The 12491-nt window shown below is 39.7% G+C and overlaps 3 protein-coding genes across 3 annotated transcripts in view; 2 read left to right on the top strand and 1 right to left on the bottom strand.

Moving 5' to 3' along the window:
* LOC124312357 (collagen alpha-1(I) chain-like) overlaps positions 1-12491 on the top strand; it is a 1404094-nt gene that overhangs the window by 1242576 nt on the left and 149027 nt on the right. The window lies entirely within an intron of this gene.
* Positions 105-5214, bottom strand: LOC124312275. Its single transcript, XM_046776740.1, has 6 exons — positions 5196-5214; positions 5027-5105; positions 4408-4702; positions 4070-4340; positions 2453-3997; positions 105-2385 (listed from the first exon to the last, which is right to left on the bottom strand). Exons 3-6 carry the CDS (start codon positions 4669-4671, stop codon positions 233-235), a joined length of 4233 nt encoding a protein of 1410 aa, XP_046632696.1. The 5' UTR covers positions 4672-4702; positions 5027-5105; positions 5196-5214; the 3' UTR covers positions 105-232.
* On the top strand, positions 9066-12446 carry LOC124310688 (ATP-binding cassette sub-family B member 10, mitochondrial-like). Its single transcript, XM_046774645.1, has 12 exons — positions 9066-9134; positions 9495-9646; positions 9729-9967; positions 10037-10234; positions 10291-10349; positions 10415-10558; positions 10633-10743; positions 10808-10978; positions 11053-11493; positions 11575-11655; positions 11719-11943; positions 12007-12446. The coding sequence occupies exons 1-12, from the start codon at positions 9066-9068 to the stop codon at positions 12274-12276; spliced, it is 2160 nt and encodes a 719-aa protein (XP_046630601.1). The 3' UTR covers positions 12277-12446.

The following is a 12491-nucleotide window of genomic DNA, read 5'->3' as shown; positions in this document are numbered from 1 at the left end:
TAAATGACTCCGGACATTAATTTAAATAAACTCGTTCAAGAACTACGAAAGCGTCCATAGCCAAAACAAACCGACGACACATAAGCAATAATTCAAAAGGAAACTCTGCAACAGGCAACATTTATTGATTGGTACAACCTCGAGAAATTCCGCAATAAAACGGGAAACATCGCAAATTCAGTTAAAATGACAACAAAGAACTTTCTGAATTAAAGCAAACAAACACATTTTTTCATTTTTTTTCGACCTTGCTGCGTTTAGGTGAAGGGATGACACTGACTTCGTCGGCTGTTACACGTTTCTTCTTCAAATTCTCTTTACCTAGGCGTTCCCGAAGCTTCACCAATGATTCCAATTCACCTTTGCTGGTAAAAAATGGTTGATTGATCTCTTCGTAATGTTTACGGGTTTTCGTAATGATGCAACGGGAATTTTTGCCAGCGCCAGACGTAGTAACGGAAACGCTGAAGTTTTTAGACCCTCTCATAAGTTGTGCGGCGAAATTGCGAGCCTCAGCGATTCCAGTAAACTTCGTGTAGGTCATGCATTCTTGACTGGACCGAAGAAAAGCTTGAACTTCAGGATGATTCGGTACAACTGCTTCAGATTGGTGCCAGCTAAATGGTGGTTCCTTCAAAGACGCCGATTTCAGTGAACAGTTGTCTACAATGGTTGCGAAAGCAGCAAAAGCAAGACTAGAATCTGTAAAGGCTTGCTTGATAACAGGATTGTCCAGGAAGAGGCGTAAAAAGATATAGGTGCTAGTTGATGGGAAGGCTGTAGAAACACTTGTTGCGAACGATTGCCAAGATTGCTCATCTTCCAGCCACAAGAGCAAATTCAAAAGGCGCATTGCTTCCTCGTTCTTGACAAGTGGCACAAAGTCCATGGTAAAGAAGAGCCTGGACGCTTGGCGATAAAAATTGAAACAGGCTGGAAAATTCTTGATATTTGGAATTGTTTTGACTTCCGATTGGTGTAGCTGTAAAACAAGATCCATGAGTGAGGAAACTGGTAGTTTGGCAATTAATGGTGCAAACAATTGAGCGTCGATTGTTGGTTCATTTTTAAGTCGATTTCTTTCGAGCAAGAAAAAAAAATGGATGCAAATTGGGATGTCATTCCGTTTTGAAAACTTCTCGATATCGGCGATCCAAGTTTGTATGATAGAACCACAGGTTTTCATGATGATCAGCTTCAATTTGGAATCCAGTATTCCCCACACGCGCGGAGTACTAATTAAGCCAGCAAACAAATCGTATTTTTCTTGATGGCTCCGGGTCCCAGATTCTTCATTGGCACAGACTTGCTTGATTAAAGATTGTGTTAATGATGCAACACCCGACTCGATAAAAACATCCAACACATTCAGAAGATTTCGTCTAGAGAGCTCGTGAGCTTCGTCTTTCTTCAATTTCGTTATCAAGGAATTGCCAATAAGAGAAATCATCGTGGGGTAGGAAGGACACGCTTTCAAACGTTTCGAGTTGTTTTTCAATAGATCACTGAATATGTTGGACAATTGGTTAACATCCAGTTGTGCCAATATTGATGCAATTAACTTCGCTCGTCGTGGATCGAGTATGTGAGAATTCTTCCCACTGTGAATCACTAATTGAAAACATAATGATAATTTGGATGACAACAGAAAATATCCATACGCGCATGGATCGCCTGGTCCTGATGTTTCTTTCTTGATTGAAGTTAATTGACTATCGACAAGCACTTCCATAAAAATCTCGCCTAGGTCAGACGAAAGGTCCAAATTCAATATTTCAGGAGACGAAATTACATCTTCCAATAATGTCTCCGAACGAGTTTTGTTTTCCTTAAAGGCGATGTGAGCGCGGACGATGTTGGATAGGAAAGATCGAAGCAATTCTGCGTTCCTCGTCCTAAAGCAGCAGCAAATCAAGTTAACGACTGCTTTTTTCTCGATACTTGGAGAACGAAGATCACAGTCATTCAGAGCTTTGAACACGACATGAAACATTTTCTTGCAAGATTCCGAGTTCTCGTTACGTTGCGAGCTAGCTTGAACCGCCATCTCTTGTACAAGGTCGCACAGCATTGAAGATTCCAGTTTGGAGAAAAATGATGAAAACGACTTCATTCTTCCTTGATTAGAAGTTTTGGGATTGGCTTCTAGAGCAAATATTAATTCAATATAAGCTCGAATATCAGTTTGCTGCCAAGTGGGGTTGCGGGCTTGCTGTTTGTCGATGTTGATGAATGCGGAAGAAACTCGATCTCCAACTAATTTGGCTCCTTCTAAGCAATCGAAGTTCAAGAAGGAGTGGGCCAATTTGATAATGGGCATGAGCTGCTGGGTGATTCGATTAGGAGAAATCATTTTCTCAATTAGATCAGCGCAGTCATTCCAACCTATAACAAACAAAAGAATAATTTTAAACGAATGCACACGATTATGGAGATTCAAAATAATGCTTACCACTGACTCGACACTCGAATTCAACGATCGCCTTGGCAACTTGTTCACTTTTGATTCCTTCAAAGGTTTCTTGAATGTTGCTGGTTCCTTCTTGTGGTAATGGGAAGTCTTCACTCAAAAGCTTCAAGAGAGCAAGGCCTTCTTCGCGGGCTCGGAAGTTAATACAAAGACGCAGTAAGCGTTCTGCGACTTCGCCTTTGCCAAATCCTGTTTGGTTCCACATGTGCCAAGGATCAGAAGAACAAAATGAAATGACTTTTCGTAAATCTCCAGTGGCCTTTTGCACTCTTTCTTTAAGCCATCTAGTTGAACTTTTGAATTCCATTTTTTCTAGTAGTGCGTGAAGACCATAACGACAATACATCCGAAACGATTCACGCTTGGGCCAAATAACCATAATAAAGTGTTGGATATATTTTTCGTTAGCGGTTGTATCACCCGATCCATAACATTCTTCACCACACGTATAATGTCTATCTTTCGAGTCAATCTTTTTGCTGCTTTTTGTTGGAAGCTTCCTACTAGGTCCAACACATTGCTCCTTCCAATTTATATCAATTCTCAACTTCCTGGAGATATCTTCCGAATCCAACCATCGCGAAATTTTGTTAGAAGATTTCACTTTCTTGTAAGCGTGGCAATCACACCAATCAGTTTTCGAATTCGGTACAACACGTATAGTAGTAACGGTCTCTGTCACAATTGCTAAGTGTACGTCCAGAAATCCACAACACTGAAAAAGTTGAGCTGCATCTCGGTCTTTTCCCCGAAGTCGTCGAAATCCAAAGTAATTTTCGTCATACTTCTCTTCGAGAACAAAGTACAAAACATCTTCTAGATCTCCAATATCTTTTTCTTCCGAAAAATCTTCCGGGGGAGAACCAGTGGAACTATCACAATATTCATCTTCATCTTCGTCTTGATTTTTCCAGCTATCTTGTGGACGAGGTCTATACCTGAAGTCATCCAGGTCTTCATCCAGGTCTTCATCCAGGTCTTCATCCAGGTCTTCATCCAGGTCTTCATCTTCATCCAGATCTTCATCTTCATCCAGATCTTCATCTTCATCCAGGTCTTCTTTTTTAAGTGCTTTTAAAGGCAAAGAATTCGAACAACGTTTTTTACACGAATGTTCTCTAGACATAGATGCGACTGGCAGGGCTTCCATTTTAGATGCTGGATTTGACTTTTTCGATGACGTGCAATTAGTGATGTTCTTTATTTGGGAGTCTGCACTTTGAAGCATCCAAGATGAGAGCGATTCCTTTATTCCTTTCAGGGCGGTGAGAAAAACAGGGAAATCTTTCGGAATCGGTTGTTGAGCATTAGCCCAAACAAGATCAAAGACTAACGTCAATTTTGACCCTTTTGTTATGGGTTCCATTGAATGTTCGCAGTTTTCGTAAAATAGCGAAACATAAAAACATCGATCGCTGTCCTTGTGGTTTTCATACACTTTTTCCTTTCCTCCATATTCCACCTTGAAACGTCCACCTTCATGCCCGCCTTTTACGGGAAGTTGAAGTATCATGGTACCAAACGAACCTTAGCAGACAAAAGAAATTAAGTCAATATAGTACACATACATATATATACCAAACTATAAAAATAACATACCATATTCTTTTTCGTATTCCATGGTTCGGTGGTAATGACCGCCAGATTCATACAAAATCAATTGCTGAAGCTTTGCTTGAACACCCATCAATTCAGAGGGCAGGCCAAGATGTTGAATTGCCAGTGAAGGTAACTTGAGGTCATCAGAAATTGTAGAGGTAAGTTTTGAAGAATTAATTTCCAAGGCCAGCCGTTTGGAAGAGTCCAAAATCTTGTTCAGTTGTTTGCCATAACAAGATCCTTCAGATATTTTTTTCAGCCTTTGAAGATCCTGTTTCATTTAAAGTATTAGAAAAACCTTTCTTAATTGTTACACGTCTAAAATATACAGTCAATACCTTAACAGATACTGGAATCGAGATATCTCCAAGGTTTTCAACTTTCAAAGGATTCAAAGTTTTTGCATCAGGAAGCAACAGTTTTTCACCAAATGTAAAGTCAACTTCTTCCTCGTTGTTCTCAAGCCTCACAGCTTTAAACAGGTGATCCTTTACAGCAGTGCTTTGGCAGGCATGTGAAAAGCCTTCTTCTAAGACGGTGTGTACCTCCTCTTGCATGTTTTGTGATATTTGCCGAAGTCTTCCACCTTCAACATTAGCCATCCTTTACAAATTGTGGTGTTCCGCTTGTTACCTGCAGCAAATAAAAACATTGAAAACTAGTCACTTGAAAAAGACAGAAAGAATAAATTCAGCATGTTAGCTACTATTAAGTATCATTTTGTGACACAATTAATGCAATAAATGCAGATTATAGAATGCTAACTTCCGTGTGAGAAGTATCACATGTGCAGCTACATTTCTAACATGTAACTTATGTGATAACAAATAACTGTCATTTGTAACTTCTCATTGGAGATTCAGATTTTACGAAATGCAATAAAAATGATCAAACATAAAAACGATACTTTCAATATAGATTGGAATGAGAAAGTTTCTTTCAAAAAAGCATATTCACCACTTATAACGCATGTCCGAGAACAATGTTGGTTTTTCGAGTTTGGTTATTGGCCTCACGAGTCACGAATCACGATGAGCTGACAAGTGACAATTCATAAAATTACAAAAAATCTCCAAACTAAAATCATAAGTTGGACCACAAGTTAGACTTGTACTGGCGTGGGTACGTTGTCATTGATGATTGATCAAAGTCCATATGTCCTAGCCCAGTCAATGTCCCAGCCCAGAGCCCAGCCTTACACTCAGAATTTTACTTGTAGCCTGCAACGCTGCCAGAAATAGCATATGATGGAACTTCTTTTGTACTTAACTGCTTACAATCTAAACCGCAGTTTTTTTACCTATAAATAATAAGAATTACCCACTTTAAATTTTGAAAAATATTTATTGAACCCACAAAAGGGAAGACAATTGAATTATTGATTCACAAATAGGAAATAGCGATACTTTATCCTGATGCGCTCCTCTCCCATTTCAGATGGTAAAATTGAAAACTTGTCGAAACTGACGAGATAGCAGCATAATATAGCAGAAGAAGTGCCATCAGCCACCTCCAATTAAGGAGGCGACTGACATGGCATCTAGTCGACTGCGTGAAACAATATTGTTATCCAAGAATAAGATAAAAGACATAAAGACATAATTAGCACATAGAAAAGAGTAATTTTTTTTTGTTTTGTTTTGTTTTGTTTGTTTTTTTTTGGTGGGGGGGGGAGGGGGGAAAGGGCATTTTAATTGTATCGTGACTTTCCTTTACTTAGGTCCTTTTTTTTGTTGAATTGACGAGACGTTGACTTCGGCCAACAGTTCCGCGTAAGCCGATTGGCAGCTACTCAGTCTCCCGATGAAGGTCATCTTACCGCTGATGCCGTCAGAGGCCAACGTACGATTGATTCTTACGAAGTGCTCTCTTCCAATTTCGTACAGCCTGTAGTTTTTAATTCTTTTAAACAGTTGAAAGTTTGAACATTCCGTAATGACTGTTAATCCGCGTATGATGTCGTTTGCGGCCGCTTTGCGCATCTCCTCATTATTTTCGGATATCATCAGTTTATAGGTGCCGTCGATTGCTCCTCTTATGCTCACGACGATTTGGTATTCTGTTTCAATTCGATAGATGTTTGATCCTCCGCTACCAACAATCCGTCCATAATCGCCACCTTGGATGTTTTTCAGTAAAAGTCTGTTGCCAGGGAGAGATTTTTCCTCAATGGGACTGGACACGACGACGAGTTCTTGTTCCGTCTTTACTGGGCCACTGATGATGGTGCGGGGGTCGTCCTGGGCGGGTTTCCTCACCTTGTCCTCCGTTTTTTGAGTGGGTTGTAGATCCACCGTGCTGAACTTTTTCGTTGATTTCAAGGCCTCGCCATACGTGACGGTAGATCCATCCGGGTTGACCACATAGCCACTTATCGGTTTGTTCTTGTACCTTATGTCGCTGACTGGGAAATAGACTTGCGGTTTCAAAGCGACTTGCTGATGGACGGGCGTTTTGATTTGCTCACGAGTTGGGATATAAAATGAATGACTACGGTTCTTATTGACTTCCATCATCTTCATGTCAAGTTCAAAGCCATAGTCTTCATCATCTTTGGTCACGTGCTGCTCAAGTTCTTCAGTACCACACGCAACTTCTTTCGTCATTGACTGGCCGGTCTGTGTGGAGTTATTTGCTACCTCAACAACACATCCGCATCCAACTTCCATTGTTAACGGCTTTACGGTTTGGTTGGTGGCCGCAAATTCGTTACGCAATTGCGTCATCTGCTGTTCGTATGATTTTGTAACCTTTTCAATTGCATCAACGGTCGTGATCTTATTCTGCTCAAGTTGTTCTAAAAGCTCGTCCTTTTCTGCCGTAAGACAAGACAGGTGGCGTTTAAGTTGGTCGTTAGTTGTGGTCACTTCCGACAGCGATTTTCTCACGGAAATGAGTTCGATTTCAATCTGGTCTGTAAGTATTTGAAGAGATAGGGCCCGTTGCTGATGTTGTTGCAACTCGTACCTTGTTGTCTTCAATTCGGCCGACAGCTTTGCAACTTCGGCAGCGCAATCCTCCCCGTCTTGGTTCTCTGGTATGGACGGCAGAGTGTTAGAATTGAAGCGATTATTCAGTCTGACGGTTGGTGTGTACAGAACTGAACGATATCGGGTTCCAGGTTTCATTTTGGTAGTTTGATCCTGGTTGGCCAATTTGGCATCTGGTAATTCGGTAACGGACTTGATGTCCGAGGTCGGGTAATTAGACTCATTTTTTTCACTTTCGTGAAAAAGAATCATGGTCCACACATATACGAAAAAGCAAACTAGAAGATTTTCCATCTTTCAGAAGTATTCTATAGTATTCTATAGTAGAGTTTGAATTCAGCAGTAGGTTGACAAAACTATCGAATAATTTATGGGCAGGATCATCGAGGCTTTATAGAAGTCGACGTCTGAAGCGGCGTTTGCAATCAACTTTTGATCCTTTCAACTTTAATTTCAAAACAAATTTTACCGTAAAAATTATTAATAGTTTTTTTAAATCAAAGATCTTCTTTTAAAGAATATTGTTCAATTATATTCAAGTCAATTGCATTATTTTAAATTAATTAAATATGCTCTTAAAGGTCCGGAGTATAGGGCATGTCACGTGACGTCGTACTATTGCGCAATAGAACTAATGCGCAGTATAGAAATTTTGCGCAACATTTTTCCCATTTTGACTATTGGCTGTTACGCTGAAACGTCCCACAGTTTAATATTTCTGCAAAGAATACTAGATTATATTAATCGAAACTTCATTTGAAAGAAGTTGCTTGCAACCGCTTGCAACATTGAACGGAAAAGGCAATGCCACTAATAATAATTTCTTAATTTTTTGATTAAGGTTCCGTTCCTCTTGAAAGTTCGAAATTATTATATGTGATGGATAATGAAATTCGATTCATTGATCCATCTTTTTATTTGTTATTTTCTTAAGATAGAAAAGCAAGCTTATCAGCTCGCCGCGAAGGGATAGTCGTAAGCCAGTTGAAAACTGTCTTAAATGACAAATTCAAGGCCTATTGTTAAGTCGGACTTATTCACAATTCATACTTTTCTTCACAGACCTTTTTGTCTTAAAATAGGATTTTTCTGTCACAGTTCTATATCCTTGCAAGTTATTTACGTTTAGTTTGCTCAACTCATATTTTCCTATTTTAACACAAAAAGTTCAACAATTGAATTTAAAAAACCATCTTTTAGTCTAATAACAGCAAAACATAAATGCAAATCTGGATGTTGCGTCATGGTTGGGTCATCAAAAATTGCGTCATCACGGCGATGCTATGGACATCTGGTGGTTTTTAATCAAGTTTAACCATCCATTACGAATATGTTTCAATAAAAAATATTCGACAAGAAAAAATTAATTTTAAACTTAACACGTTATTTTAAACTTAACGCGTTAAGTAAATAACAAGCACGTTAAATATGGAAAGTGAAATTTAAACCTAAGGTGAACAAGTTGTAGTCGCCACCGCAAGATGTCACCAGTCATTAAGTAAAAAAATTGTAGTCGCAACCGCCAGATGTCACTAGTCGTTAAGTAATTATTTTAGCAGTTTTTCATTAATTACAGGAGAACTAATTAAGTAAATGAAATTATTTTTGTTCTGGTCGCACCGCATAATTTTTCTCTAATTTTTAAGACCAAAAAGTCTGAAATGTGTCGTAAAAAGCCCGAGCTATGGAGCGTTAGATACATACATACATACAGACAAAGTGACATGGCCTTTTTTTTTCTGCGTATGCGATTATTAGCTTCGCCCTTCGGGCTCGCAATTACTATTTGTTTCATTCAAAAATTACATTCATGTGATGTAAATTTCTAATTTCATGTTTTTGTTTTTTTTTATTTGGTCTGATTTGGTTGATGAAATGAATTGCAGATTTTAAAAAAATAATCCACTGTTTCATTTTTGGCATTGGCTTTATTTATGTTTTGATGGTTAAGCCTCGGGGTAATTGTCCCTGAGTGATCCGTTCTGTCCAGACAAGTCTGCTTAAAAATGGCAATTGCTAATGACGTTGGAGATTTTGACACCTGTGGTGTTTGTTTGTGGTGTGAATGTGACCAAGTAATCGGGCAGCCAACATTTCTGCCACACCGTTTGATTTTTAAGCTTGCTAGTTGCTAGTGAATGATAGATTTTATTTATCGTACACCTTCTAAGGAAATAGTGCACAAATTTTTCAACATTTTAAAAGAAATTCGTCTTGGTGATACTATGCACACATCCCTTCTGCCGCAAAATTATTTTCCATGACAATAGGAATTAAGAGGTTGAGTGGAATCTACCCTAATAATACTTGGGCACTTCAATAATGCTTGTCAACTGTTGCTGTGTAAGGAACTAAGTACTTATGGCTCGTCAATGCATTCAAAATATATACTGCTGAATAACATTTTATGTGTCACTATAGGATGGAAAAGTTGAAAACACAGGTGCTCTTTTGTAAAAACGAGAGGCCCTGGATTCAACAAGTTAGCCCTGTCCATTCCGAAATGTAAAGTTGAAGAGCAAGTGGGATTTGTTTTGAAATCCCTCCGTGCTGCAGAAGAAGTGACAATTAAAATTTCAAGACGAAAGTAATATTTGCCTGTTGGAAATGATTTTTATGTTTATTTGTGGTTACTTTTCTCATTTACTTACCTCACCGTCCAACTCCAGACAGGTAATTCTTCTTGTACGAGCGAGATGTAGCAGTTTAGCAAGTAGGTCTCTTCAGCCTGCAAGACCCAGCAAGAGCAATGGCGGTGTCAATTGTTCTTGGCGATTTTTCAGCTCTTCTTCGGCACTGCTGAGAAATGCCGGCTTGAAAACAGCCGAGAAAGTCAAACCCAAATTGAAATCGGAAGAAGTACGCAGACTCATCGGTTTGGCTAAACCAGAAAAATATAGATTGCTTGGTAAAGATATTTTACTGAATTACTTGTTGAGATCAAGACATTGATTTTTTCCTCGTTCCTCTCATTCAGGTGGAATAGGGCTTCTGTTTGTCTCTAGTGCAATCACCATGGTTATCCCTTTTGCTATTGGCAAGGTCATAGATATCATTAGCGCCAATCAAGAATCCATGGTGGAGAACCTCACAAATGTGTCACTTATTCTCGTTGGCATCTTCATCTTTGGAGCTGCTTGTAACTTTGGGCGTACTTATCTCATGAGCGTGGCAGGTATTATCACCCAAATTGTCTCAGCTTCTGAATTACACCATCATTGTTTGTCGTAGGTGAGAGGATCACTCAGACAATGAGAAGGAATGTTTATGCTGCCATAGTCAAACAAGATGTAATTATTCAGTTTTTATTCGTTTGAACAGATTCAACTAATTTCCTATTGGAAACCAATTGCAGGTCAAATTCTTTGACAAGAACCAAACAGGAGAGTTGGTCAACAGACTCTCTACTGACACTACCCTAGTCAGCAAGTGTGTCACAGCTAACCTTGCAGATGGAATCAGATCTAGTGCATTAGTAGTTTCCGCTATTTCCATGATGGTACTATACGCTCTTACAGACAAACTTATTTGGATTGAGAAATTGAAAAACATTTAATTTAGTTTCTCTTTTAGTTTTACACGTCTCCACAAATAGCCCTAGTCGGTTTATCAATTGTTCCACCGGTCGCAGTACTGACCATTGTTTACGGCCGCTTTGTCAAAAAAATTACTAAAAAAGTTCAGGTAAAACAAAAACAGCTACCTACAAATTTAATCGAGTATTTAACTGGTATGTTATTGGTAATAGGATGCGTTAGCTCAAGCCACTCAAGTAACCGAGGAACGAATTTCAAACATTCGGACAGTGAGGGCGTTTGGCCAAGAGAAACGTGAATTCGAACGTTACAACGAGCAGATTGATCATGTACTCACGCTTGGATACAAAGAGGCGAAAGCTAGGGGAACTTTTTTCGCTTTGGTAAACAACTTTTAGTTAATTTATTTTAATAAAAGTTGTAGATTCAAAACGAAAATTTAAATTTATTTTTTTAGACGGGGTTCGCGGGAAACGCAATCATCATTTCGGGTCTTTATTACGGCGGCTTGATGGTAGCGGACTCGTCGCTGACGGTTGGCCAGCTCTCCGCCTTTCTCCTCTACGCTGCCTATGTCGGAATTTCGATGGGCGGTCTCTCCTCATCTTACTCGGAAATGATGAAGGGCCTGGGCGCATCCACCCGTATTTGGCAACTGATTGACACACGGCCGGATATTCCCATTTCTGGTGGCCCTGTCATCCCGGCCGGGCAATTCGAAGGCTCTATCCGGTTCCGTGACCTTAGCTTTGCTTATCCGACCAGATTCGACGTTCCTATTTTCAACAATTTAAATTTGAGCATACCGGCCGGGTCGGTGACGGCTATTGTCGGTTCCAGTGGCTCAGGAAAGAGTACCATAGCAGCACTTCTACTCCGTTTCTACGATCCCACTAGCGTAATTTCATTTACAAAAATTAATAAATAGTTTATTTAATTAATTACTACATGGATTGCATTTTTTAAAAAATATTTCTAGGGTCAAGTGCTGGTTGACAATCATTCGATTAAAGATTTGGATCCACAATGGCTCCGAGCAAACATCGGCACAGTTAGTCAGGTAATTTATAGCTTTATCGTCTCGACTTTAAACAATTATTTAAACATTTTCGTCGTATTTTAGGAACCCTCTCTGTTTTCGTGTTCCATACGGGAAAACATTCTGTACGGAGCGATCGATCCTAACTCTGTCAGCGAAGAACAAGTCATTCAAGCAGCCAAAGAGGCCAACGCCTGGTCCTTCATCCAGAAATGTCCTCAGGGACTAGACACAGTCGTCGGCGAACGAGGTGTCCTCCTCTCGGGTGGCCAAAGGCAGAGAATAGCCATCGCACGGGCCATCGTCAAAGTAAACCAGTCGAAAATTCATTGAAGCGTAATAACTCGAATGTTTTGTTATGCAATGCTTTAGAATCCTCGCATCCTATTGCTGGACGAAGCCACAAGCGCTCTGGACGCTGAGAGCGAATCGCTCATCCAAGAGGCGCTCGAACGCGTCACGAAAGGCCGGACGGTGTTGACCATCGCCCACCGACTGTCGACCATCCGCAAGGCGTCGCAAATCGCTGTGCTGGAACACGGCCAAGTGGTCGAGCTGGGCACCTACGAAGCTCTCGTGTCCATCCCCGACGGAGTGTTTAAGAAATTAGTTGAACTCCAGACGATCGGCTTAGCTGCTTAATTCAAAAAAGAGAAAAACAAAAGTTTATGTTTCCTTTTTTACTCCGCTCACTACTATAATTTGGGAAAACAATTAACCGTTCAATCAACATATTGTTCTTATGTAGATAAGAGATTTTGGGTATATAGAGAAAACAAATATATTTGACCTAGGGTTTTTTTTGTATTCTACAATTGGTTGTTTTGTTACTAGTTGACGATGTCAACGCTAGCTGA

This window comes from Daphnia pulicaria, chromosome 8, assembly GCF_021234035.1.
Source record: "Daphnia pulicaria isolate SC F1-1A chromosome 8, SC_F0-13Bv2, whole genome shotgun sequence".
NCBI lineage: Eukaryota > Metazoa > Arthropoda > Branchiopoda > Diplostraca > Daphniidae > Daphnia > Daphnia pulicaria.
Note: the sequence above shows the minus strand (reverse complement) of the source record. Positions and strands in the feature narration are given on the sequence as shown.

Coding starts and splice junctions, on each gene's coding strand:
- LOC124310688 (XM_046774645.1), top strand. CDS start 9,066: ATGGCAATTGCTAATGACGTTGGAGATTTTGACACCTGTGGTGTTTGT. Junction 9,647..9,728: donor ATTAAAATTTCAAGACGAAA/GTAATATTTGCC, acceptor GTCCAACTCCAG/ACAGGTAATTCTTCTTGTAC. Junction 10,744..10,807: donor AAATTACTAAAAAAGTTCAG/GTAAAACAAAAA, acceptor TATTGGTAATAG/GATGCGTTAGCTCAAGCCAC.
- LOC124312275 (XM_046776740.1), bottom strand. CDS start 4,671: ATGGCTAATGTTGAAGGTGGAAGACTTCGGCAAATATCACAAAACATG. Junction 4,341..4,407: donor CGATTCCAGTATCTGTTAAG/GTATTGACTGTA, acceptor TAAATGAAACAG/GATCTTCAAAGGCTGAAAAA. Junction 2,386..2,452: donor ATTCGAGTGTCGAGTCAGTG/GTAAGCATTATT, acceptor TGTTTGTTATAG/GTTGGAATGACTGCGCTGAT.